This window comes from Cydia pomonella, chromosome 23 (genome assembly GCF_033807575.1).
Source record: "Cydia pomonella isolate Wapato2018A chromosome 23, ilCydPomo1, whole genome shotgun sequence".
Classification (NCBI taxonomy): domain Eukaryota; kingdom Metazoa; phylum Arthropoda; class Insecta; order Lepidoptera; family Tortricidae; genus Cydia; species Cydia pomonella.
Window position 1 is genome coordinate 362,653 of NC_084725.1, and position 27,682 is coordinate 390,334.

The following is a 27,682-nucleotide window of genomic DNA, read 5'->3' on the forward strand; positions in this document are numbered from 1 at the left end:
TTTTGTTAATTAAAAAAGAAAATGACCAAGGTAGACGTCTGATTATATTTTATTTTTCCTGTAAAATTTATAGTAATTTTAATATTATGTAAAAATATCTTAATTTTTCGTCGGTAAACTTCGGAGATAAGGGGAGGGAACGGATTTTTTTTACATTTTCCTTCATATTTTTTTTCCTGTTTGAAGTATAAAGAAAAAAATATTTTGGAATGTACAATAGGGTTGTTTCCAATTTTTCAAAACGCTTGTTTTACGTTCTACATTAACTAAAAGTTGCCCTAAAATTCAACTTTTATACTAAATACGGCTTTAAATATGTTAAATTAACAAAATATATTTTGACAGCTGCTTTCGCGCCCAAAACGCTCTTTGAAAATTGTGTGACGTCACAGTTTACGGTTTGACACATAACTACATACACACGTAGAAGATACGAACTGTCAACTGACATTTGTCATTGATTGTTTATCGCCTAACTGTCAACAGTGTCAATCCGAGAGTTGTGACGTCATCAGAATCTTCAATGACGTTTCGAGTTTGGTCACGTGACGTGTGCCAAAAGATATTTTAAATTCAATATTTACAAAAATATGGTCATTACAGGTCCCCTAAAAGTAGTTTAACATGTTCTTATAATCCAAAAGAATTTATTGGAATACAATTCTGCCCTGAGATTTGTAGATGGAAACAACCCTATTTGAGTTTTTTAAGCGACTTCAATTTCATAGAAGGAGGAGGTTCTGTATTCGGTTGTGGCTAATTTTTTTTAATGTACGTTCAACGACTACTCCGACACCCGTGGTCCGATTTCAATAATTCTTTTTTGTTTGAAAGGAGTTACTTCCAAGGTGGTCCCATTTTAATTTGGTGCTGATCTGATGATGGGATGTATGAGGAATTGAGGGAACTCCTCATTTGTTAAAGGCACAGGTATGGTGATTCGACTGTATTCTTAAGCAACTCAAGCATTTCCTCTCGAAAACTACCAATTTGATGTAGTGCAACTGTAGCCTTACCACGAGTTTGACTCTACATATTAGCTGACGTGTTCGTAACTTACTTTCCGATACATCTCGCTCGCACTAATAGGATGCCAGTATGAGCGAGATGCATAGAAAGTAAGTTACACTAGCGAATATGTCAGTGTCAAACTCGTGGTAAAACTAATTACTGATTATGAAGACCACGGGCGATATGTGGAACTTACCTATTATATTATGATTTCTGATGTAGGTAGTGTTGGAGATAACATGTGAGGGGTAAATGTGAGAGGTTTGTGAGGTAGACGGTGGTAGTAAAGGTAGACGAGGGTCAGAGGTTGGTGGTTGTGGGGTTGGGGCTTGAGTCAGGGTTTGAGAGCTTAGGAGGTTTAGGGGGCGGTGAGTTGATGGGTCGGGGAATGAGGGGTTGGAGTTTAGGAATCGGGGGGTAGGAGATGAGTGGCCGGGGGTTGGAAGTTGAGGAATTGGGGGTTAGGATTAGGAGTTAAATAGTCAGGGGTTGAGGGGTCGGGGGATGGTGGTTGAATGTTCGGTGGTTCAGGGTCAAGGGTTTCAATGATCAATGGCGAGGCGGAGGATCGATTTAGAGTAGTAGCAGGAATGAATTCCCGAGGAAAATCGTGATTATTTATGAAAGTTAACGAATTAAGTGTAAAACATGATTGTGATTTTCATTCATGCGTCACGCGTCACTCATAACCTTAAAACTAAAAATGGTAAAACAAAACCTTTTTACAAAAAAAAGTAAACCATATACTTTTTTTTTTTTATTTGAAAAGGATAATATTTTATTTTAATACTTTTTGAAGTCGGTTTTCTTTTTTTTTGTAAAAAGTTTTTTTTCAAACGATATTCCACTTGACCTTGTCACAAGACTTTGAAATTTTGCCCCCTCTTTATATTGGGCATTTTCCATAGGTATTAAAAATATAATAAAAAAGTAATACTTTCAATAGGTCTGGGTTAGGATTCTTCATAAGTATTCCAAATTTCAAATTGATAGCTTGAGTGGTGCTCGAGATATTTAGCGATGAGACAGACAGACAGACGGACGGACGGACGGAGTCGCACCATAAGGGTTCCTTTTGTAACTTTTTGGTACGGAATCCTAAAAATGAAAAAAAAAATTTTTTTTTAATTTATTTATATATTAAAATTAAAACTTATGTATAATATATATTTATTCCCGCCAAACTGTAATAATACCCACTTACCTACTTCGTTGACTCATTGTCAAAGCGTACTCACAAAGGTCTTAAGTAAGATAGACCTTTATGCCAATTTCCACCACCTTCAACTTTTCCAAAAAACGAAACGACAGAAAAATTATATACTTACTTAACCTGCTTACAAAATTTAACAAGATTCAGTTGAGAATTGAGACCTGTAGAAGAAAACATCCCGACATACGAAAGCAAAATGCCTGAGTCAAAACGTAGATCTTCGCTAACGCTTCAGTCTTCTTCCTCGCACAGTCCCGGTATTTTCCCACGGCTCATGGGAGCCTGGGGTCCGCTTGACAACTAACCCCAAAGATATGGCGTAGGCACTAGTTTTTACGAAAGCGACTGCCATCTGATCTTCGAACCCAGTGGGTAAACTAGGCCTTGACAAGGAAACCGGACTAATCCCATTAGTCCGGTTTCCTCACGATGTTTTCCTTCACCGAAAAGCGACTGATAAATAGCAGCAACACTCGCTAAAGCTTCAGTCAATCATTAAAAAACGTAAACTTAATGTATTCCATGTTTCTGTAGCCAAGAGTGGGAGTTGTCCAACCTCCCGCGGGGGTGGGGGGCGAACAGGAAAAAGGAGGGAAGGAAAATTTCCATTTCTTGCGTCTTTCCAGCGGGCTGATGAACGGGCAGGAGCTAAATTATATTTTATACGGCTTATTTACTTCGGGGGTATTGTGCGGGGAGACAATGACGCCGTAAATACGTATCTATGTACTGTTTACTGTGGTTTATGATTTTTGTGGTGTATAAATAAATAAAAATCGGGCGAAAGCATGTCGGGCTATGCTCTGTGTAAGGTTTCTGTAGTAACATTCTGTCCGAATAGGCTAAACGGGAGCTATTAGTAAGTATCATGGTCATTACAAGCCCAAAGAGATACCTACGACCTTCGCAGCGCTTTGTACGTCCTTTTACTGATAAGACTATTTGCAATAACTCAAAAACGGCTGGACCGATCACGTTCGCTATAGTTTTCATTGAAAGTATTTGTTTTACGATTTTTTAAATATGTTTTGGACTCATGGTTATGTTTTTTTTTTACGATTTTTTAAATATGTTTTGGACTCATGGTTCAAAAGTTAGAGGACACATATATTTTTTCTTCCAGGGCGATTATTTCCAAGAATATTCTCTTTATATAAAAAAAAACGTTTTTTGGAGACCTTTATTCATTTTAAAAGACCTATCCAACGATCCAACGATACTCCACACTGATTACTAGATTACCTACTGATAAATCTACAATTCTTGAACGCACCTTTATACCAAACGTCAAGTAGAGTCTGGTTACCCAAATATAGTTGACAGATATTTCCACGTTGTATCACCAATTGTCTATGATTTAAAAAAAAGCTAAAAGTCTGTTGTCAATTTATGTCATTCATTCAAATTGTTCGCGGTTTATTTTTAATAATATTAATAATGACTATACCGAGTGAGGTCCGCAAACTATTATTTAAGCTCATAAATAATTACGAGAATGTGCGAAATCGACGTGAAGCGTTACGAAAAACTGCTATGTTTACAAGTCGTAAACAATTGAGTAGGTTGGTGTTCTATTAATATTTTGATACTTTAAGTACAAGTTCTAACATTTACCTATAACTTTGATTAAGTAATGAATAATACTACCTGAATGTCATGAACAGGACGGTGTGTAAAGAAGCGGAAAAACTAGAAGTTCTAGAAAATATCAATAGAATCAAAACATCGGAACGTAACGAGTTACTGAAAACTAATATTTAGTAGAAATCTGTGGAATGACTGGTCAGTAGTAAATTGATATAAAAATATATAAAAATATCTGGGCGAAACATGTCCATATATTTCTTTGTACTTTACATAGAGGTAGAAATTACGTGAGCTGACTTTGAGTGTACGTCAACGTATATTAACTAATTTCCTTAGGTACCTTACGTGTTCACAGAAAATAAAAAATATGTTCTAGTATCAAAACTATAATTCCTACTACTCAAAGTGTGACCAGCCCAAGATTTTTTGAATTTCCCACCATAATATTGTATAATATTTTAGTAGCCAGACTAGTAGTCTTGGGAAATAATAACTGGCAACACTAAAACCCGCCCACTTTTTTATTTATTTTTCCCAGATACATCCAATGAACTAAACAAAAAAAATTTTTTGTACCAAAAATAAAAAATCAAGCATTTATGGGTTAAGTCGACGAGTGAACTCCTCTCTATTTAAAGTTCAGTTACGGTAATTTACTAGACACGCTCATAAAGGCACCTACTTCTATTTAATTAACTACAACGTTACAAAGAAAATCTTTAAGATTTTACAGTAGATATCCTTTCGTAACATACGCTGAAGGGGTCGCGTTGTATTAACGCGACTACGCGATTATCGCAAGTTCGCGCGAATTCTACTCGCGCGAACGTGCGATCAACCATATTGAACTCTAATAGGAAGTCCTAATTGGTCGCACGATTGTCAATTAGGACACCTATTCAAATTCTCTCTTTTAAAAGTCAATACAACATTCATAGTAACATCATATAGTGACATGAAAAATACACTACAACATTTATAAATACAACAGCCAATACCTGGGTAAAAATTACATTATAATAATCTTAAAATAAATAATTACACACAATACAATAGAGATGTATAGTCTCTATGGTCAAAAATACATTAAATCTGGAGATGTAAAAGGTCCCCAATGTCAGAGTACTAATACTAATAAGATTTGGAGGTGTAAAGTCTCTCCGAGTGTCAAAATAAAATGTATACTGAATAAATAAATCGCGTCTGGACTAGTGAGCTAGTAATACATAAGTAGTAAATAATGTAATACAATATTTCAGAGATGTATAGTCTCCACGGTTAAGACATCAAGTTTGGAGATGTATATTCGAGTGTATTATATATTCGTGTTCAATATGTTTGATCTTGCGATAGATCGGTACAGTCGCGGACTTAAATTGATGAGCTGGGGGTGTTTTGACTAGACTCTTAAGTTTTGTTTTTTTATTTTTATTTTTGTGTTTATTGTAAATATTAATGGAAGTACATAAATTGGTATCTTAATCTACGTCACAGCTACATAGTTCAGTACCCCTAGTGTAAATAAATTCGATTTCGAAACGTGACGTACGCGTTTGCGTTAAGTCTCATTTTGTATGGGTTTTTGAACAGCGCGCCAAGCGGGACGTTTTGGAAAGTCAAAAATCTCATACAAAATGACACTTAACGCAAACGCGTACGTCACGTTTCGCTGTCGAAAATATTTACACTAGGGGTACTGATATGAAATGTTAAAATTCTAAATTCCAATAAGAGAGTATACAGAACTATTTCGCGTAAAAAAGTTTTTTTGGCCACAATTTCATTTATGATACAAGATTTTATAGCTGCCTATAGTTTTCCTTCAAAGGGCAAGTAAAATCCTCGAGACTATTGTAATAAATTTAAACTTTACGTTGTTTTATCACAGAGTTCCTATGGCCACCTCCTGTGTTCATCATCAGATCGCTCGATGGCACCAATAGCTGCTCAAGCTCAAACAAGTAAGAATAGCGTCTAATTTAGCTTGCAAGTTTTCATCCGAACATACAAATACATTGCATGTGAAAAAAAGGTTGTATATATATATTATTAAAATAAACCAAATACTATGTAAACTTAAACACGGTGACAGACATAAAACTTAATTTCAGCAAGCGTTGTAATAAACTTCTGCTATCCGACAACAGATGGCGCTGGCGTTACAGTCGCGTTCAAGTTCGGGAAATAATTCCGATAACTTTTAAATGAAAATGTCAAAGTATTTGTATTGGAAATGTCGATAAATATTTAACATTGTTTCAAACAATTTATTATATTACATTTTAATATTCATAAGCAATATAATTGGAATAAACTTTGCTTTAATTGATTTGTCAGTTTAATAATATTTAGCCAATTGATACACTGAATAAATGAAAATAATAAGTTTAGATAAGTAAGATATTGTGTCAATTTTATTTGTGTATTGAATTTGCCTAAAAAAAAACTAAGATAGTTGGTAACACGCTTACTTTACTCAGACCTCGATAGATGGCAGATGTGTCGAAACTATAAGTGGTTAACATAGTGTAACCTAGATGGCAGCAGTAGGCCAAATTAATCCTTTCAGTTGAAGTTTTTATACAATTTGCGATGCCATTTTGAATTTTATCTACACACATATCATGGGTTTATGATGCCTTCAAAATCCATAAATAATGGCCAACACTACGATAAACTGTTTCGTTACAACAATTTAATTATCTGTGATGATGTTGTAATTGCTTCATAACTACATCAAAATCGATTTGGTTATGATTTCAAATTTAGAACATCTCTAAAAAAAAAGAAATTCCATTTGACCTCTATTCTAATATCAGTGGAGATGCATTTTTATTCGAAATGAAAGGTCAATTGCATACAATTTTGACATATCTCGCAAGTTAGTTTGTATCGCGTAAAGCAACTAACGTCAGTATATTATGCATTGGTAGAGTCTCGATTGCGATACAGCATTAAGTTTTGGGGTCAAAGCTACAAATACAATATAAATAAAGCATTTGTTGCCCAAAAACGTGCTATCAAAATCATGGTCCGTATCCCGTGGTGGCAGTCGTGTAGGGAACACTTTGTCCGGCTCAAAATTCTAACAGTACCCTGTCTATATATTCTAGTCTTACTAACTGGAGTCGTGAAACATTTAGAGAGATACGAGACCGAGGAAGAAAGAATCTCTAGAATGAACACACGCAGGAAGGACTTGGACATCTTGATAGCGCCTAAATTGAAAGTTGTTCACCATTGTGTGCGATATCAAGCAATAAAATTGTATAACTGCCTCCCCACAGAACTAAAATTAATGAATAATACAGATAAATTTAAATGCAGGCTAAGGGACCATTTAATTAGTAAATGTTATTACGATGTTAACGACTATATTTGTAATCTTTAATTTATTTTTCAAAGTGTTCACATTTTATTATGACATTTATACGACTGCAATTTTTAATATTTTATATTTTGTATATTTTAGTTTAAGTTATGCATGTTATTTATAGAATCGTGATTCATTTTAGTACTTATAGGTTAAATATATTTCCGACATGATTGTAAAATTGTTATGGAATAAATTATCTTATCTATCTTATCTTATCGAATGATACGGAAATAGGCCCCCGACTCTAGTTTGTCTCTGAATTAAAAAAAAACTACGAATGCGTGACATGCGTGAAAAAAGTTTTCATTTACCGCCATTTGACGTACAGTTTATCTTATAATTAGTTTTAAGTATAAAATTAATATGTTTTGTTGTTTTTAAAATAACTATAGTGTGTAAAGTTTATCGTGTAAAATGAGCGATAAAAACATTTCGGACACCACATATCCGCGAGTACCGCCAAGAGAGCAACGATGCCCTGTAATTTGGGTTAGTGAATATATCATAGGAAGTTTATAACATGTGTGTAGATAAAATAGTGTATGTAACTGTACATAAAATATAAATAAATAAATAGATATTATAGGACATTATTACACAAATTGACTAAGTCCCACAGTAAGCTCAATAAGGCTTGTATTGAGGGTACTTAGACAACGATATATATAATATATAAATATTTATAAATACTTAAATACATAGAAAACACCCGTGACTCAGGAACAAATATCCATGCTCATCACACGAATAAACGCCCTTACCAGGATTTGAACCCGGGACCATCAGCTTCGTAGGCAGGGTCACTACCCACTAGGCCAAACCGGTCGTCAAACATAATTAGGCATTAAAGCACTCGTGTGATCCTATTAAGAAACTCACTTCGATCGTTTCTTAATCCCACACTCATGTATTTTAGTGCCTTTTATTATGTAAGGTTTGGTTACATTCAGACGTACTCTCAGAGTAAACAACACTTGAAGCGAATATACAATGATGTTATGTATGTAAGGTTGCCAGAGCTCAACGAGGGTGGGAGGGGGTTAGGGTCGGCAACGCGCATGTAACTCCTCTGGAGTTGCAGGCGTACATAGGCTACGGATACTGCTTACCATCAGGCGGGCCGTATGCTTGTTTGCCACCGACGTAGTATAAAAAATAAAAAAAATAAAATGTAGCAGTCACATAAACTACTATAATGTCATTCGTAATATTTGATCAAAATTTCGGTGTTTCAGGTTTTGACGAAGACATCCAATTTAATTGATCAAATGCACATTGGACAAAGACGGAATACCACCAAAATCGAAAGAGGTCGAAGTCACGTGACAACTTCTCCAAAATTTTATACTACGCCGGTGGCAAACAAGCATACGGCCCGCCTAATGGTAAGCAGTCTCCGTAGCCTGTGAACGCCTGGAACCCCAGAGGAGTTACATGCGCGTTGCCGACCTTAACACTCCGCACCCACGTTGAGCACTAACAAAAAATAAACCTAAATTATGACCGAAGAGCTGGCGGCTCGCACAACGTATCAGTATTGCGATACAACGAGGAAATGCCGCCAGCATCCTTGGTACAATGCCTAAAAGGCCTATTTTAGATATAAGCTAGTTATAGTAATCATCTGTATATATCCATTATGCATATTGTTATTAATAAATGTATTCAGTTGTTAAATATTTTTAACTTGATTTTACCTTACTAATCTTCGTCCAAATTTTTGCACAGAAATCAACAAACCTAACAATCTTATTTTCACCCTCTAAGGGGTTGAATTTTCAATTATTCTCAGTGGATCTCTGAAACATTTAAAGAATATATATTCAATTTAACACTTAGATGGTTGGCAGTCCTCAACTGTGCATTTCTCCAGAAACTTCCTGCCTGGCACAGCTAAACTGTGGAATGAACTGTCGCCTGCAGTATTTACGGACCGATACGACCTTCAAGAAAAGAGCGTAAGTACTCCAACACACTTGTAACCTCTCTGGTGTCCATGGGCGACGATAAATGATTAGCATCAGACGTCTCTGCGTTGTGTGTACACATCTCTAAGTTTCACATTAATTCCTTTACGAACTTTCTTTACTACAGAAATCCTTTAAAGCCGTGACTCCCTTACTCAGAAGCTTACCATAAAACGGTGGACGTTTTAGCAACAATCAAAAATGCAAAAAACTTATGTTCTCTACACATTAATTTCCTAACTACATTATCCACCATGTACCTATCAGAAATGAGCATGATGAAAAACATAGTTAATTTCATGAGAAATTAGGAACGGTCACGGTGTGATTTTAGATTTAAAAATTCCGTCATTGCAAAAACATCATTGCATCACTTCGCTTGTGACGTGATGATTTAAAAGTAAAAAATAACAATGATGGTACATTTTTTACTTTTAGTCATTGCTTTGTGGGCTGTTCCGGTCGACCCGGAAAGTAAGTTCTGTAGTGATTCTAAAAAAGTCTACAAATTCAGGGACAGTCAGGCTAAAACGCGGTTCCAACTTTACAAATTGAATTCATTTTGACTCCAGGCGCATCTCGCATTCACTGGTCCATTTTATGCTATTAAGTACAGTCAGCAGCAGATGAAACTACGCGCCAATTCTTCAATAGCTATATGCAAAGAATAATATGTCTCTATATTGAAAACCGATACTTTTGAACGCGAATATGTCTCTACCTACTTTTTGTAAAACTTTATTTTAGGGACTTTATCTATGTAATAAATATTAATAACAAAAATAAAAACAATTAAATAACACACATGTCTACCTTAACCCACTAGAATTGGAACCAAAGATCGCTAACTTACCAAACTGTTCACAATGAACTCATCTAACTGCGTGGAAGCATGAAAACCGTGCCACTGTTGTTACTAACACATTAAATATCTTTCAGAATACGACGTGCTCGTAGTCCCACTTTCAAATTCAGTCCGCAAGAAAGCATTACAAGTGTACCTCCTCCCACGAACCTTGACCAAACCAAATCACCCCAGTTCCCACCGACTCGATATGGAAGACGTCGAAGAACCGACAGAAGCTCCTGATGTAGATAATTTTGATGGACTTAATTTAGACAGAGATGATAACGCCCTTGACAATATAGGAGCATCGTATAATGTAGAAGATGATTATGATGCTGAGAACAGAATTGTGGGTGGTACAGAAGTGGATATCAATATGTATCCGTATCATGTTGGTTATGGTACGAATTGTGGCGGAGCGATTATTGGCTCGAAGTGGGTGCTGACGGCTGGGCATTGTGGGTAAGTTTACTGTCACGTACATGATTAAGTTGATTCGATTTTTTTGGAATGAAATTTTGATTTTATTTGGTTACTGTGGTCTCTAAAATGTAAAGAAAAATAGAAAGAAGTTTAGCTAGGTTATCTTAAATTCAGATTGTATTATAGAACTTTTCCATTTTATCTAATGAAGGATAGGTAGGGAATATAGGATAACTAATACAGTTTTCTTAAAAGTGTTTGAGATTACAGCACATTCTACAAATGGCAAAAGACTTGCCCTCCTGACTGTTTGAGATTTAGGATCCCAAGAGCAACAAGAAAGACATTTTCATAAATAATACCATCACACTACTTTTGTCAACATAGAAGGTTTTGAGGTACATCCACCTAGGAGTATGAGATGAAAGAATTTGAATTAAATTTGGATAACACGGTTGCGGAAATGTTATGTGAGTGTGGAAGACAACTTTAATTTTAAACATTTAAATACAATTAACAATTCATCTTTCCTTCAAAGCAAGAAGGAATACATAAGATCCGGCTCAAAGTACCTCAACCGCGGAAAGCGAACCCAGGTCCTGAATAACCACATCCACCCGATGTGGTCAGCCAACAACAAGGAGCACCCCTTCGACTACGACTTCCAGGTTTTAGAGCTGCAGCAGGAGCTGAACTTCGATGAGAACACGCAGCCGATCAAGATCGCGCGTATCGAGGACATGGTCGTGGGGAAGATGGTCACGGTCACGGGGTGGGGGAATACACAGGAGAATGTAAGTATTGGTTAGAACACTCCTCATAACAGTAAAAGCACTAGCTAATTGAATACATAGCAATGTTCAGACCGACGTTGCCGTTGGCACGGGAGTTTTTTTTAACAGCTCGCTCCGATAAGAGGAACTGTCAGCTGGAGCACGTTCAGTACATTTTTCACTGTCCGTACAAAGCTGCGTGCTGCGAAAGTGTTTAGGCTTGTAATGAACATGATACTTACTAATAGCCCCCGTTTAGCCTATTCTGGCAGAATGGTAGCTACGGAACCCTACACTGAGCATGGTCCGACATACTCTTGGCCGATTTTTCCTTTTCAAACGACGTTGTATAATGGGCCTCCCTTATCTGATAATGGAAGTAGAAGATGGTCGTATCATCTTATTCATATTTCTAATAGTAAGTAAAAAACAACTCAAGATTTCAGACTCGACTTTCAAACTGATTCTAACAGTCCGATTCGAAGAATGAGATACGATAACGATAAGTTCTGGTTTAGATAAGTTCTCATTTAGATATCGTTTGTATGTCGTATAATTGACAGAAGCAGCTCGATTCTGGCAACCAATGTCACATCAACGTTAGAAATATCGTAGATAGATCTTATTGGGACAGAAGCAGCTCGATTCGGGCAACCAATGTCACATCAACGTTAGAAATATCGTAGATAGATCTTATTGGGATCACAGCTGAATCGAAATAAACGTCAATTTTGACATATCGTTTAGTTATCGATCTTTCCAAGATCTTAAACGTGTCTTAATCATTCTTCAAATCGGGCCGTAAGTACCTTAAACTGTTTTTTATACTGAAGTGTGATTTGTATCAGTTGATAACAAACCCTATGCAGTAAGAGCGTAAAATATAATCAAAATGATCATAGACTAACGTAGTATTATTAGTAAACTTTTTCACCAAAGTCGCAATGCACTTGCAAAGTTTATAGGTACTTGTACACAATAACTATGACGAAGATAATGAAACGGCCCGTGCCGGAGGCGGAGCTAGTATTAAAACAACAGGCGAAACTAATGACGTCGTGTTCGAAGGCGTAGCCAATGGACAGAAATTAGCGACCGTGTTCGGTGGTACTTTACTTTCCTATTAATTACTTACACTAATGCTTAACGTTGCCGGTTACGGTTCACCCACTAGTCGCCCAGAGACCTATGAAAAGGTCTTCCATTCCATTCTATTTTGAACCTTTGTTTTAACAAATCTAAATTGCGTTTGCCTTGGCAAGTTTTGGCGTACAGGTTATTAGTGAAGTGGCTATCCCATGGCTATACATTATTTGTTATTTTTGTACATTTGTAAAATTTTACGTCAAACTACAGAATGGATAATAAAAAATACAGCATTCTCACTGTCTAACAAAACTGATGTTTGACAGCGAAAGGTCATACAATCACTTCAACATTTAAATCTAAATTATTTATTACACTTAGGTTAGTATAGATCTTATAAACTGCTTATTACAGTTCCACATGAACCCTGCTAGAGCATAGTAAGGGTACCAGAATAAAACAAAGCAACTAGTAAGGATGTTTTCAATTTTAAGGGTTGGTTTCTATCTATACACAGGTAATCATCCGTTTCTTTCGAGTGTGGTGGCCATAATCGTAGAGTCAAACTTCGGTTATGCTGAGAATTCATTAAAAAAAAATGTAAAAATATGACTGAAATTCGAATCATACACAGACAAGAGATTAACCTTAAATATGGCTTTACCTATTCTTGTTTTAAAACCCACTCAAGGAAATTTGGCGTAGATACCCAGTAAATGTTAAACTACTGTATGTTTCCAGGGTCCCTACTCCTCCGTCCTAAAGGCGGTGTCCGTGCCAATCATCGGGAAGGACCATTGCCAAAAAGTGCCCTTCCCTTACTTCAGAGGAGCACTTACCCCGAGGATGTTCTGCGCTGGTTATAGAGAGGGCAAAAAGGATGCTTGCCAGGTATGATTCTGATCAAGTGTTTTACTATATAAAATAAAACAACATGTTTGTTGCAATCAAGAGGAAGGAAGGACCAATGGCTTTAAGATTTTAGTTATTTTCTTTAACATATTATAAAACTTGTTTTCTTACTTACTTAAATAACATCTTCCTCATGAATCTCTCATTCTATTGAAATTCTGCTAACACTAGGTAAAGATATCTATGTCACAATTTTTCCAGGGCGACTCCGGCGGTCCAGCAGTATCCTACGATCGGCTGCTCGGCATGGTGTCCTTCGGCTACGGCTGCGCCACGCCAGGGTCTTACGGCGTCTACAGCAAGGTCGCCAAAGTCAGGGACTGGATCAGGGGCATCACTGGGCTCACTTTGGAATAAATTATTCTGTTGTCCTCCAATTTTAATACAATTGTTAGATATTTTATTCTACTCTGATGCTTCCGAATGCCTGAAGTTTGATTTAATAAGCATTAGGGTGTTCACTGTTCATCTTCACACACTATTTTTTTTTTTTTTTATTCCGAAAAGGTAAGCATTTGACCATAATCTCACCTGATGGAAAGTGCCGATGTAGTCTAGGATGGAACATGCTTACCTAAAAGATTTCTATTCACTCTCGATTTAAAAAGGTCCAAGTTATAGTGGACTGGGAATAGATTTGCAGGAAGTGAATTCCACTCCTTAGCCGTACGCATGATAAAGCTGGATGCGTAGCGTTTAGTGCGAATCAGTGGTAAAGTAACGACGTAAGGGTGAAACGCAAGTCCGCGTCTAGTCCCACGGTGGCAGAACGGAGATGGGGGGATAAGATTATGTAATCCCATCGCACACTCCCCGAAATGTATCCTGTAGAATACCGATAAACAGGCTACCTTTCTACGGTGTTCTAGGCTCTGCAGTCTAGCCTCTACCAATCTCGCATCCCCAATAAGCTTCCTAGCGCGTTTGTCTATAGAATCTAGGGTGGCTAGCTGATACTTGGCGGATCCATCCCAAAGGTGACTGCAATACTCCATACACGACCGGACTTGAGCTATGTAAAGCTGAAGAAGCTGCTCCGGTGTGAAGTACTGCTTGACCTTAGAAAGGACGCCTAATCGTCTAGCTGCAGATTTAGCCAGAGATTCAATATACGCCCCGAAGCTCAGGTTAGATGAGATACTTGTGCCAAGTAGCTGGAGATGGTTGGATATCGGTACGGATACATCCCGGAAAGTCGGAGTCAGGTCGAAAGGACTCCGTTTCGCAGAGAACAGACACGCCTGTGTTTTGGTAGCGTTGAATTTGACCAGGTTTGCGTCGCCCCAATCGGATACTACCTTAAGTGTCAAATTCAGACGGTCTACCATAGCCTGTCGATTAGATTGGACTTCCTCTTTTTTGGCCCGAGCATTGGAGAGATATCTGTCCACGACAGTGCTGTCATCGGCATACCCAAAAGTATCTGGGACTAGCATGTCGTTGATATGCAGCAGAAATAAGGTCGCGGACAGAACAGAGCCCTGAGGAACACCGGCATTAATAGCCCATTGGTCAGATGTGTAGCCATCTAACACCACGGATGGAACGTTCACTCAGGAAATTCTCAATCCAGTTGCACAGGCCGGCTGGTATCCCATATGCTGGAAGCTTGCTCACCAAACTTGCATGCCAGACCCGGTCGAATGCTTTAGAGACATCGAGAGATACCGCAAGGGCTTCACCGTGCCTCTCAATTGCCTCGCTCCAAAGATGGGTAGCATGCACCAGAAAATCTCCAGTCGAACGACCCCCGCGGAAGCCATACTGAGAGTCGCTGAGTAAATCGTTATCCTCTAGGTGTGATAGGAGCCGCTTATTCAGTACACGCTCCATAATCTTGCAGAGTATGGAGGTGACCGAGATTGGTCGGTAATTGGCTGGGTCTACCTACTAGAACCTAAATGGTCGCGTATGTGCGGTTTAAGAGGAATTCCTTCTCACGGATGCATCGGCTGTCGAATGAGGTATTGTATTGTATTGTAGTTCGGGCTATTTTCCGCAACTCGACGACTGGCGCCTATTTTGCGTGACAAGGGGGGGTGGAGGGTTGGCTATTCTTGCCAGCCCAACTCCTCGAGGAATCCTATCAAACCTTTGATGTTGAGTAGGACCTCAGGGAGGTCTCTCGGGGATCCGAGATGTTTTGCCCTGTATGGGGCCACTCTGCTGCATTCCAGCACCACGTGAGAGGTTGTTTCTTCTGTCTCCATGCATCCTCGGAATAAGGGACTGTCTGTGACACCTGTTATGAAAAGATGTTTGTTAAATAGTCCATGATCTGTTATGACACTGGTTACCATACTCAGTCGGACCTTCCCTAGTTGAAGGAGCGCCCTTGTGAGCTGTCGAATGAGGTACCTGCCCAGGTTTTCTGAAGGAGCTGTATGGGATTTCTTCAAAAAAGAGTGTACAAGTTTTAAAAGGCTCGGCAATGCGCATATATATGTTACACCCCTGGAGTTGCAAGCGTCCGTAGCCTTTGGTGACCGCTTACTATCAAGTGATCCGTGTTTGCCACCAACGAGTTTTATAAAATAGCTTAAGTGGTTCTCGAGATATTTAGCGATGTGACAGACAGACAGACGGACGGACAGTTGCACCATAAGGGTTCCTTTTGTACCTTTTCGGTACGGAACCCTAAAAATATGAGAATGACAGATTCGAAGGAAAAGTTTCGGTTGATAATTTTCTGTAAACTATTTGTCACTTGGCTATGATTGGCGTTTTCTCTGCACCATTTGTTAATTGGCCAGAAAATGCAAATGGCCTTGAAAATGATACAACCGAAAAATATGTTTTCAATAAAATATTTCAATAAAGTGTACCAGAAGTCAGCGCAATGGATGCTTATCAGTTTTTTCAGCCATTAAAATAGGAATCAATAAACGTGAATGTTGTTAATATGTACTTTGGTTTAGTTGTATGTTTCACATGCTTCAAAACGCAGTTCACATCAGTACATGGGTAAGTTATTTAGTCCTAATCACATTTACCTATTAAGTTATCAAAAGTGATTAAGGTGAAATGGGCTGAATCAGAGGAGCTTTTGAATAATCGTAACTTTTTGTAGATCATAATACTAATGCCGAAAAATATGAAAAACAATTTTGAGGCCTATCTCTAACATTGATTCGAAATCTGCATGACTAAGAAACATACGCTTGATACAAAATAAATCACGAACATAGTTCTAAAACACACCGTAAAAAAATTGTAACTATTTTTTCACAAAAGCTGTTAGCATGAAAATTGCGTTATGTCAAAAATAACTAAAAATAACAATTCAATAACCATGATATCAGTGAACCTGGTCACGCAAATTCGTCCGCTAAGGACCAACACACATATCCACGATACGACATCGTCTCACGTTACGGCATCGTGCAACGTTTCGGTGTCATATGGTGGGACCAACACACATACCCACGATACGACGTCGTCTCACGTTGTTACGGTGTCGTGCAACATTATGGCGTCATATGGTGGGAGTGGTGGGACCAACACACATCCCCACGATACGACGTCGTCTCACGTTGTTACGGCGTCGGGCAACGTTACGGCGTCATATGGTGGGACCAACATACATACCCACGATACGACGTCGTGTCACGTTGCGGCGTCGTGCAACGTTTCGGCATCATATGGTGGGACCATCACACATTCCCACGATACGACGTCGTCTCAGGTTGTTGCGGCGTCGTGTAACATTACGGCGTCGTATGAAATCAGAAATCAGAAATCATAGCATTTATTCGTGATAAACTATGACATACAAAAGTATAACAACATAACAAAAGGAAGAAACATAGAATAAATAAATAGTTTACCACGGTGGTGGTTACAATGGTCCCGACTCAGCATTAATGCTAACCCAAAAATCAGCGCTGATCTTCCGTATGGTGGGACCAACATACATACCCACGATATGACGTCATATCATAGAACGTCGTATCGTGGGTATGTGTGTTGGCCCTATCTCAGTGCTCATCGATGAGGTTTTAACTCGTATGATAACTCATTGCACCTGAAGATCATATTGCAAAGCTCAATACCTACTTACAGTATTTTATAATATAATGATATAACGGTTCCATAGAATTTTAGGAGGCGAAGAGATCAGTATAATACAAGCTCCTTACCAGGTCAACTACGGGGACATTTGTGGTGGAGTCCTCATACACAAGCAATGGGCTTTGACCACCGCTCACTGCGGGTAAGTTGCATTTACGAATATAATTATCATCATTAGCCACATCATCGTTGCAGCGTCTAAGGAGGTATTTTCGGGAGGTAGTCTACAGCCTACATCGACTGCGATGACTGTATAATCCAATAGCCGAGCATTTCGTACGGCATTGATTACACGAAATACGAATAGATGGGAGACACAATATTTGTTATTGAAATACGAATAGATGGGAGACACAATATTTGTTATTGAAATGGGACATAATTGCGTGTAATTAAGCTTTCAAATTACTTCGACGTTTCGAAGACGACATTGTTTTCGTGTTCTCTAAGAAAGACTAGCTAGTGTTCACATCAACTTCTAGCTGGTTGAGTTTTTGAAGTAGTCGATCATATTTGTTATAATTTCGTCACATATTTTTATAAATACAATAATCAGATTTATGGAGTCATTCTACGACTTCAAAAATGATAAGAACTTATTAGCAATTATTTCAGAATAGAAGAAACCTTCATAAGAGTTGGAAGCAAATATCGCCAGAAATCTCGCAAAATCAACATAACTTCCCACATAGTCCATCCGAAATTTGCCAAGAGACATGAATTTGACTTCGACGTCCAGTTGCTTAAATTCAGAAAGTTGAGGTTTAGTAAATTCGTTCACCCGATTGAAATAAGTGATGGAGAATATGGAGATTATATGTTTGTGACCGGTTGGGGGTTTACAAAAGAAAAAGTGAGTATAGGTAGGTATTACCTGTTTTATTAAGAACTTGTTAAGCACTTTAAAAGGCCTGACCTAAGTAGTACATGTGTCTTAGTCATAAACATATATGTATTTTCCTCCAATACCTGTTACTTGACACTCGGGTTAAATTAAAACAACGTCTTTCATTACTCTGTTCCCTCCCAAATTCTACTCATCTTAGCACTTTTTCAGTTGCATCTTAAAGGAGTTTCGTGTTTACTTTCGACATCCTAATCTAGAGGCTTAGGTACTAAATCTTACTGCTATCTGACATTTCAACCCAGAGGGGAACTAAGCCGTATTAGGATCTGTTGGGCTTCCTCGCCACATTTTCCTTTACCGAAGAGTAACTAGTAAATAAGTATCCATTGATATATATCATAAAAACACATGTTAAGTTCTAAGACAATAATTAGTACAAGCTGGATTTGAAACCATGACTTCTGGTTTAGAACCCACACAGATTTTCCAGACCACCGGCGCTTCCAAATCTTGTGCCTTTTTCAGTTTATGACTCATTTTCAGGGCACATTTAACGACATCCTCAGACGGGCCCAAGTACAAATCATACCAAAGCCCGAGTGCCAGACCGTGCCCCAACCTTGGTATAACTACAGTCTGACTTCTAGAATGTTCTGTGCTGAGGGAGAAGGGGAAGACGCTTGTCAGGTGCGGTTGCAAAAGATGTTTACTACTTGTCAGCTCTGTCTTATTAAATCATTTATTCATTTTTATTAATAAGACTTATAAACAAGCAGGAGAAGTAAATAATAAGTACAGTCTCTACAGTTCACGATCAAAGTTGGCGCTGGTGCGGCCGCATCCTCGGCCAAAAACCTCAAACGTCGCAAGTAGGTATGTCACTAGGTAGTAGCTACATATTTGCGGCGTTTGGGGTGGGAACCCTAGGGCCGCGGGGGCCGAGCGCGCGTTGCCTCTATGAGGAACTGGCAAAGCGCCTTATAGAGGCTTCTGGTGACCGGAGGGCTGGCCAATATGCTCAGCCGATCAGCATTGCCATCCAGCGGGGCAATGCGGCCAGCCTTCTGGGTACCCTAACGAGGGACTTTGACTTAGGCCAAATTTTTAATTTAGATGTTTTTAATTTAAATGTTTTATGATGTTTTACATGTTGTTGTGTCTATAAAGTAATAATGACTTGATCAAAAGTATCTGTAACAATCTATTTGTTGTGCATATGTGCGACCTATCTATTTCTTTTGCCATTGGTGTAGATGGTGCCATTGCAGCAGTTGAAGAAAGATGTTTTTATTTACTATGGTTGTTATTTGTTGAACAGGGAGACAGTGGCGGGCCAGCAGTCTCCTTTGGCCGGCTAGTGGGCATCTCATCATTCGGTTACGGTTGCGGCCGGGTTCCTGGTGTTTATGTGAACGTTTCTGACGAGAAGATTAAAAGATGGCTGAAGAAGCATGTTGTATAATCACCAGGGACCGATTTTTTGAGTTTTGATCTCTCGATTTCGTGTTTTCCCTTTAATAGTAACTACTAGGCATTTAAATTATACTAATAAAATTGAAAACAAGTGGTCAATACTACTAGATTCCTAATTTATATCGTATTTCAAAACAGCATTTCGCCGTTTTCCACAGATTATCGAGACGAAATAGAGCGCTCGAAATTCAAAAATCGCTCCTTTTTCAGTGTGATAGTTCCTAGTAGCGTAGTTCTCACGGTTCAGCTACTATCTGCCAACGTCTTTCAGGAAAAATTTAAGGACTTTGCTTTAAAAGCATATTTGTGATCGACAATATTTTATCCTGCTACAATTACAATTTAAAACAGCTCTAGTATTTTTTATTATAAACTTTATTTTAAGGAGAAGTTAAAACGAATAACCTGCATGTTTATGTCTATTAAGCTATGAACCCAATATCCGACTAAAGACCCGTTTCACGATGTCCAAATAAAGTACCGGATAGCCAATTAACAAATAAGTTAACTGCCAGATAAAACTTCCTGCAAAACTTAGCAATTTATCTACCAATTTAGCTTATTTGAAGATTGTGAAATGCCATCGACGACTTTATTCGTTAGATAAGTGGCAAGTAGCCTACTCAGGACTTTACTTAGACATTGTGAACAGGACCTGTCAAAAGCGTAACAAGAGCCATAAGAAGGACATTAATGGGCTACGGTGTTAAGTTTTACCATTCAAGTCTCGAACGGCTAAACTATGGAAAGAACATGAACCGTCGCCCGAAGTTTTTCCAGGCCGATACGACCATCAAATTTTCGAGAAACAAGCGTACTCTTATCTTAAATGGCGGCAACGCACTTGCAACTCCTCTGGTGTTGCAGGTGTCCGTCGGCGACGTTATGCTTACTGTCAGGCGATTCATCTTTTTTTCCTGCGTCGGTGGCAAACAAGTATACGTATAGATCTTTCAAAACGAACGAGGGTCCAAAAATCATTATTTAATATTTTCGGAAATAATCGCTGCGAAAGAAAAATTAACAAAAAATATAACCGACTTCAGAAATTACCAAAAGCGCCATACATGCACCTATAACTTTTTTTTTCATTACGAAAAGGTAAGCATTTGACCACAATCTCACCTGATGGAGAGTGCCGATGCAGTCTAGGATGGAACATGCTTACCTAAAAGATGTCTATTCACTCTCGATTTAAAAAGGTCCAAGTTATAGTGGACTGGGAATAGATTTGCAGGAAGTGAACATTTGAAGAGTTCCCTCGATTTCTCCAAGATCCTATCATTAGACCCCGACTTGGTGCCAACGGGACCATCTCGGGGTTATACCCTTCGATTAAAAAAAAAATTTGAAAATCGGTTCACGATTCTCGGAGATATCGAGTACACAACATACAAAAAAAATTCAGTCGAATTGAGAACCTCCTCCTTGTTTGAAGTCGGTTAATAAAATGTGTCCCCTCCCATCTAACTTTTGGACAATTAAATTGGAAAACAAAAATTATAGCGAACATGATCGGTCCAGCCGCTTTTGAGTTATTGCAAAGAGTCTTCTCTTCTTAGTAAAAAGACGTACAAAGCATTTAGAAGGGAGTACCTTTTAGCCTATTCTTACTTTCTGACAGAATGGTCTCCTTCTTCTTATCGTGTAAAGAGATCATGACTAAATAATATTTTGCCAATATCTTACCACCTTTTCACAGAATAGTAACTACGGAACCCTACACTGAGCATGTGATGGCTCGACATGCTCTTACCCGATTTTTTTAAGGTTCCGTAGCCAAATGGCAGAAAACGGAACCCTTATAGATTCGTCATGTCCGTCTGTCTGTCCGTTTATGTCACAGCCACTTTTTTCCGAAACTATAAAAGCTATACTGTTCAAACTTGGTAAGTAGATGTATTCTATGAACCGCATTAAGATTTTTACACAAAAATAGAGAAAAAAAAACAATAAATTTTGGGGGTTCCCCATACTTCGAAACTTACGTTGTGTAGAAACACAACAGAATGAAAAATCTAAAAAAAAATGTATGATATACATTGCCATGCAAACTTCCACCAAAAATTGGTTTGAACGAGATCTAGTAAGTAGTTTTTTTTAATACGTCATAAAATTAAAAAAAAACAAAACATCAAACCCATATGTGTGGGATATCCATGGATAGGTCTTCAAAAATGATATTTAGGTTCCTAATATCATTTTTTTCTAAACTTAATAGTTTGCGCGAGAGACACTTCTAAAGTGAAAAAATGTGGTTCCCCCCCTGTATCTTCTAAAATAACAGAAAAAAAATCTAAAAAAAAACTTCCACCGAAAATTGGTTTGAACGAGATCTAGTAAGTAGTTATTTTAATACGTCATAAATGGTACGGAACCCTTCATGGGCGAGTCCGACTCGCACTTGGCGGCTTTTTTAATTGTCTCAATGAGTATTAGTTGCTTGTGGAAATAAAAGTATAATCAGCGACAAAAATTAAGGTTGTACCAAGAATTAAATTAACTTTATTTTAGTAAAACACAAGGATTTATCATTTTGAACCTTCAAGATATTGAAATAAGGTTGACCAGAAACTGTTCTGGACTAAAATTTAATATAAAATAGATTCAGTCTACGATACATGTCACGCATCAGACAGAAACCCAGACTGAAAACTGTCAGCACTAATTCCCAATACTAACATTAACTGACCATTGGTATACCTTAAACCTTTGATAATAAGGTATACATTTCATCAATTAACAGTATAAATGATGAAGACGCACTCGCCAAATATTTCACCTCCGAACCTTTTTGAATCCTGATCCACATTATTAATACTTAACCATCACCTTTCCAATCCAATATTAACTCTAACACTTTAAAATCAACGTTCAATATTGCTTAAACGATTCTATAAAATTAGCTCGTGAGAAAAAAAGGCTCAAATCGCCAGTTTAATCCAATCAATTTTCAACTTTATCCCACTCTGATACGATTGCAATTTCTTTGCATGTAACATGTACACATAATGTGTTTTAGGGTAAATGCATCGATGTCAAAATGCCGTGCCTGCATTATTGAAGCGGGTGATTGTGCAATGTGTGTGGATAGCGGGAGGTAGCGGGTTCGGTCCTGTCCGCTGAAATTAAATTGACGTTTGACTTTTAGGGTATCTATTTAATCGGTTAAGGTACAAAGCGATTGAGAGTGGAAATGGAGTGGTCGATCGTGAAGGTTTGACTTTCAGACTTTAGATATGTCGTGGGTTCCATTTCAGCAGCAGTGTATACAGGGTGACCTTAGCCATTGGACAAACCCTGAAATCCCACGTAGGGTTACTTCTCAGGAAGGCTCTGACGTTATTATTTTTTAATTAAAACAATAGATAAAAAAAATATTCGAACAAAAGTTATTTGCAATAATCGATAACAAAAAGAAACACACTGTGTTAATCTTTGGCAGTGTTTTTGACAATTTGTTCGAAATATTTTATAATGATGACATTTTTCAAAAGTCAGAAGCTTTATTAGTGTCATAAATAAAAAAGATAATCAAGAAGGTTCCATACTATTCTTTTAGGATATTACCTTAGGAGCTACTAACACATACAGGCTGCTCCAAAGTAAAAAATGGTAATTTGTTAATTTCTTCGAAACCGCTACACCGGTTGTTATGATACTTTGTACACTGGTTCTAAATACCCTAATGCATACTCGTATGTAGATTTCGGCTTTGTCCAATGGCAATGGAAGGTATAGGCAAATCCAATTAAATAAGTATTTATCATCAGTTTTCAAATACTAAAAAGTTCTGGTGGCCTAGATGTAACAGCGTGCGACTTGCAATCTAGAGATCGCAGGTTCGTACCAATGAGTTTTTCGGAACTTATGTACCTACGAAATATCATTTAATATTTACTAGTCGCTTTTCGGTGAAGAAAAACTTCGTGAGGAAACCCGACTAATCCCAACAAAGCCTAGTTTACCCTCTGGATTGGAAGGTCAGATGGCAGTCGCTTTCGTAAAAACTAGTGCCTACGTCAAATCCTGGGATTAGTTTTCTAGCGGACCCCAGGCTCCCATGAGCCGTGGTAAAATGCCGGGAGGTAGAAGAATCAGTTTTCAAATACTGGCAATATTTTACCGTAAACAAGAGCCTTGGACCTGCTTAAGTTTGAGGTTTAATTGATTTTTCTTTGTTTTAAAATTGATGACGCCATACATCCCATGCCTAGAGCAAAAAAACATAGTTTTTAACACGCTTTTATTAGGTCGACCTGTAACTAACTATGTAATGGAATCTAAGGTAACTAATTTAACCATCTTCCAAGGATCGTAGCGTCATGAAAATTGGCAGCTGTATGTAGTTCTGATCACAATACAATAATATGGTACTATCGAACTGATCTGATGATGGAGCCGGAAGATATGAACTGGAACTTCATGATGGAACATCGTATCATAACTGTGTTTGGATTTGTTAGAAAAGCCTTGTAATAACTTTGACCACGATTAGGTTTCAAGGTCTGATGATAAAGCCGGAAGATAGGCACTGGCATTCCATGATGAAATATCGTATCATAGTCGAGTTTGCACTTGTGAGAAAGGTCACGTAATTAACTTTGAACACGATCAGGTTTCAAGATTATAACAAACCTATTATATATGGACTTGGAAGTTTTTCATATCTCAAATATATCCTGAGCAAAAAGAACAGCTTGACCGCGAAATGCATATTACCCAAACGCACCGCTTAATTTAATGACTTTGACTATGGGAAAGCGTGTTTTTCTAGTGTTTTTTAAACTATTCATTTATTTTTTATCCTTCTTTAGACATTACCCTAATGCACAATGCCCGTAGTCGGTCGAAAACGACCAGCATTTACAGATCATGTCAAAATCTAACACATTTGGATGTGGCGATGAAAATAGCCATAAAGGGGATGTTTGTCGACGCTTCAGCGTTGGAGCGTTCAAAACTAGTGCAACAGTACCACGTAATAGGTTGTGACGTCACTCCACGTCAAATCTATGGGCTGATTCACGTAAATGTCTTTGTAAGCGCCTAAAAGCGTACTGTGGAACCACCCAATATAATCCAATCCTTTGAGTATGGTCCATAAGTCCAATTCGATACGCAATTAAGTATCAATACCAATGTTGGTCTTTGGTTTGCCGTGAGTTATTTCTTCCATTTAAAGAAATATTTTGCCCTAAACTAACTAACCTGCATACATCTGCGAAGAAATTCAAAGGTGTATGTGAAGTCCCCAATCTGCATTGGGCTAGCGTGGGGACTATAGCCCGAGCCCTCTCACGCATGAGAGGAGGCCTGTGCCCAGCAGTGGGACGTATATAGGCTGTTTTTTTTAACTTTTGAAAAGATGTGTCGAGTTTCTTGCCGGTCCATATTGGGATACCCTCCTCCAATGGAGAGGGGGATTAATAATAAATAAATATTATAGGACATTATTACACAAATTGACTAAGTCCCACAGTAAGCTCAATAAGGCTTGTGTTGAGGGTACTTAGACAACGATATATATAATATATAAATATTTATAAATACTTAAATACATAGAAAACACCCATGACTCAGGAACAAATATCCATGCTCATCACACGAATAAATGCCCTTACCAGGATTTGAACCCGGGACCATCGGCTTCATAGGCAGGGTCACTATACCCACTAGGCCAGACCGGTCGTCAATTATCGGTCGTCGATTAAAACCTTCTCCCTACTTGAATAATAAACTATCTTTATCTTATCTTTAACTGCGACATTCTAATAATAGTGAAACCTGAATGAAGATATCTTATTCTGGTTCCAGGACCGCGTGACGTAAAGCCGTCCTTATGGCAAGCGATAAAGTGTGACGTTTTGCCGACCGCGGTCACATTTAAATTTTGGACCATTGTTGGGATTGGGACCTATTGTATCAAAATCGGGTAATTTTACGGTAACGAAAATGAACCAACTTCATAAAGCAACATCATCATCTTCCTCGCTCATGGGAGCCTGGGGTCCGCTTGGCAACTAATCTTCACACAAACATAACATTCCAACGTTTGAGCTCCGAAAAACAAACAATGAATATGGTCGAAGAGTACGGAAATGCATTGTACAGCGTATATTGAATAGATTTCCATATGAATTAGTAAGCTCATTAGAAGGTCGAACATGTGGGCAAGTTAGATCTATGTTAAAGAAACACATGCTTAAATAAAATGCGAAAATAATGCAAATTTATATAAAGATGAAGTGTGCTGTATAATTAATTCTACACGCCTAGACTCCTTAACTCAAAAAATCTTGTTAATTGAAGATTAGTAGTTAAGTTAGAAAAATGCATGTTTTTTGGTATGAAATAAACAGATTTTTTGAGTTAAGGAGTCTAGGCGTGTAGAATTAATTATACAGCACACTTCATCTTTATATAAATTTGCATTATTTTCGCATTTTTTTTTTCTAACTCACTAATTCTAACTAATTCTTAGGAATTGGCGTAGGCACAATATACGAAAGCCACTGCCATCTGACCTTCCAATACAGAGAGTTAACTAGACCTTATTGGGTTCGGTTCCTCACGATGTTTTCCTTCACCGAAAAGCGACTGATAAATATCAAATGATATTTCGTACATAAGTTCAAAAAAAAGCATTGGTACGAGCCGGGGTTTGAAGCCGCGATCTCGGGATTGCAAGCATGCTCTTCCTGCTTGGCCACCAGCGCTTCTTCACAACACATCACAGTTTTATTGTCTTCATACGCAGTTCCAGCTCAGATGTGGGTTTCAGGGGGCTTAGCTAAGATGACAATTGGTGATAGAAAACGCCAAATGAAACTTATATAATGTATAAATAATAAAAATTATATAATAATAATAATAAATATTATAGGACATTATTACACAAATTGACTAAGTCCCACAGTAAGCTCAATAAGACTTGTGTTGAGGGTACTTAGACAACGATATATATATTATATAAATATTTATAAATACTTAAATACATAGAAAACACCCATGACTCAGGAACAACTATCCATACTCATCACATGAATAAATTCCCTTACCAGGATTTGAACCCGGGACCATCAGCTTCGTAGGCAGGGTCACTACCCACTAGGCCAAACCGGTCGTCAAATGTATGGAAACAGTCATATAAATAACTAAAGGGGCCTGCATATGTGAAGCGAATTGTGAAAAAGTTTTCACCTCAGCAGCTCGAAAAAGCCTATTTTCATCACTCCAGGGAGTGAGACAAGCTTTCGTCACAATGATAATGCCTTTCATTCATGAATGTAAATAAATGTGGTTAACTTTACTTGATGTTGAACTTGTTTAACCTTTAATATGTTCTCACTACTGAGGTGAAAAGTTCTGTGAGTCACACGAGAGCAAGGTTATTTTACATCTCGTGTTTTTGAGTCCCTCGCTACGCTCAAGATTCTAACTTAGAATCCCTCGTTTTGCTCGTGATGCAATTAGAGAATCTTTGGCTTACTCAGAATCAACACTCGCAAGAAAAACCAACCTTCCTCTCTTGTTGCACAAATAACTATTTCAATACCTACCCATTCAGTCAAATTTAAATGCAGTTATTATGCAAGCACTTACTATAAGACCTTATACCAAATCACTCAAACATAAAATGATTTTCAATAAACGAGCTCCAACCTATCTGCGAAAACCAATCACTAAAAGCAAAAATATAAAAATTCAATACCGTGAAACGTAGACGAGCATTAACCTGACAAAAAATCCTTGGAAAATATCCATTTTCCGAACTCCAATTTATATACCAAGCGTATATTCTGTTAATGTAATTATCTCCTCAATTTTGTATAAAACCTTCCCTGTGTGTGTGCACTCTCAAAATGCATGTTTGTTATGCGTTTGTAGTGTACGGGTGTATATGGACCCCCTCCCACTGGGGGCTGATGACGATGACGAGTCTGCGCAGTTGCTAGAGCGGGACGGAAGAGTCTACCTTCCCCCGAATTACTATAGACATGATTTAATACTAGTGATTTCGTTTCGCATTATGCGTCATTACGGGCTATTTGGTGCTTTAATGGAAGAAAGCGATTGGTTGGAAATTTGGGTTT

The 27,682-nt window shown here is 37.9% G+C and overlaps 2 protein-coding genes and 1 long non-coding RNA gene across 4 annotated transcripts in view; 2 read left to right on the top strand and 1 right to left on the bottom strand.

Annotated features, from left to right (window-relative positions):
* The window catches only part of LOC133530492 (uncharacterized), a 58,705-nt gene extending 32,320 nt beyond the window's left edge, over window positions 1-26,385 (bottom strand). The window contains exon 1 of the long non-coding RNA XR_009801314.1: window positions 25,057-26,385. This is a non-coding gene — a long non-coding RNA (uncharacterized LOC133530492). The remainder of the gene's footprint in view (window positions 1-25,056) is intronic.
* On the top strand, window positions 9,499-13,619 carry LOC133530736 (trypsin-1-like). Its single transcript, XM_061868770.1, has 5 exons — window positions 9,499-9,628; window positions 10,094-10,463; window positions 10,963-11,218; window positions 13,025-13,174; window positions 13,397-13,619. The coding sequence occupies exons 1-5, from the start codon at window positions 9,568-9,570 to the stop codon at window positions 13,550-13,552; spliced, it is 993 nt and encodes a 330-aa protein (XP_061724754.1). The 5' UTR covers window positions 9,499-9,567; the 3' UTR covers window positions 13,553-13,619.
* On the top strand, window positions 15,085-19,938 carry LOC133530700 (trypsin-7-like). Of its 2 annotated transcripts, XM_061868720.1 has the most exons (6): window positions 15,085-15,159; window positions 15,550-16,159; window positions 17,292-17,408; window positions 17,882-18,119; window positions 18,657-18,800; window positions 19,432-19,938. In XM_061868720.1, the coding sequence occupies exons 2-6, from the start codon at window positions 16,098-16,100 to the stop codon at window positions 19,573-19,575; spliced, it is 705 nt and encodes a 234-aa protein (XP_061724704.1). In that variant the 5' UTR covers window positions 15,085-15,159; window positions 15,550-16,097; the 3' UTR covers window positions 19,576-19,938. The 2 variants fall into 2 exon arrangements, with proteins under 2 accessions (XP_061724704.1, XP_061724703.1); XM_061868719.1 differs by lacking the exon at window positions 15,085-15,159 and having other exon boundaries at window positions 15,185-16,159.
* Window positions 26,386-27,682: the final 1,297 nt, after the last annotated feature.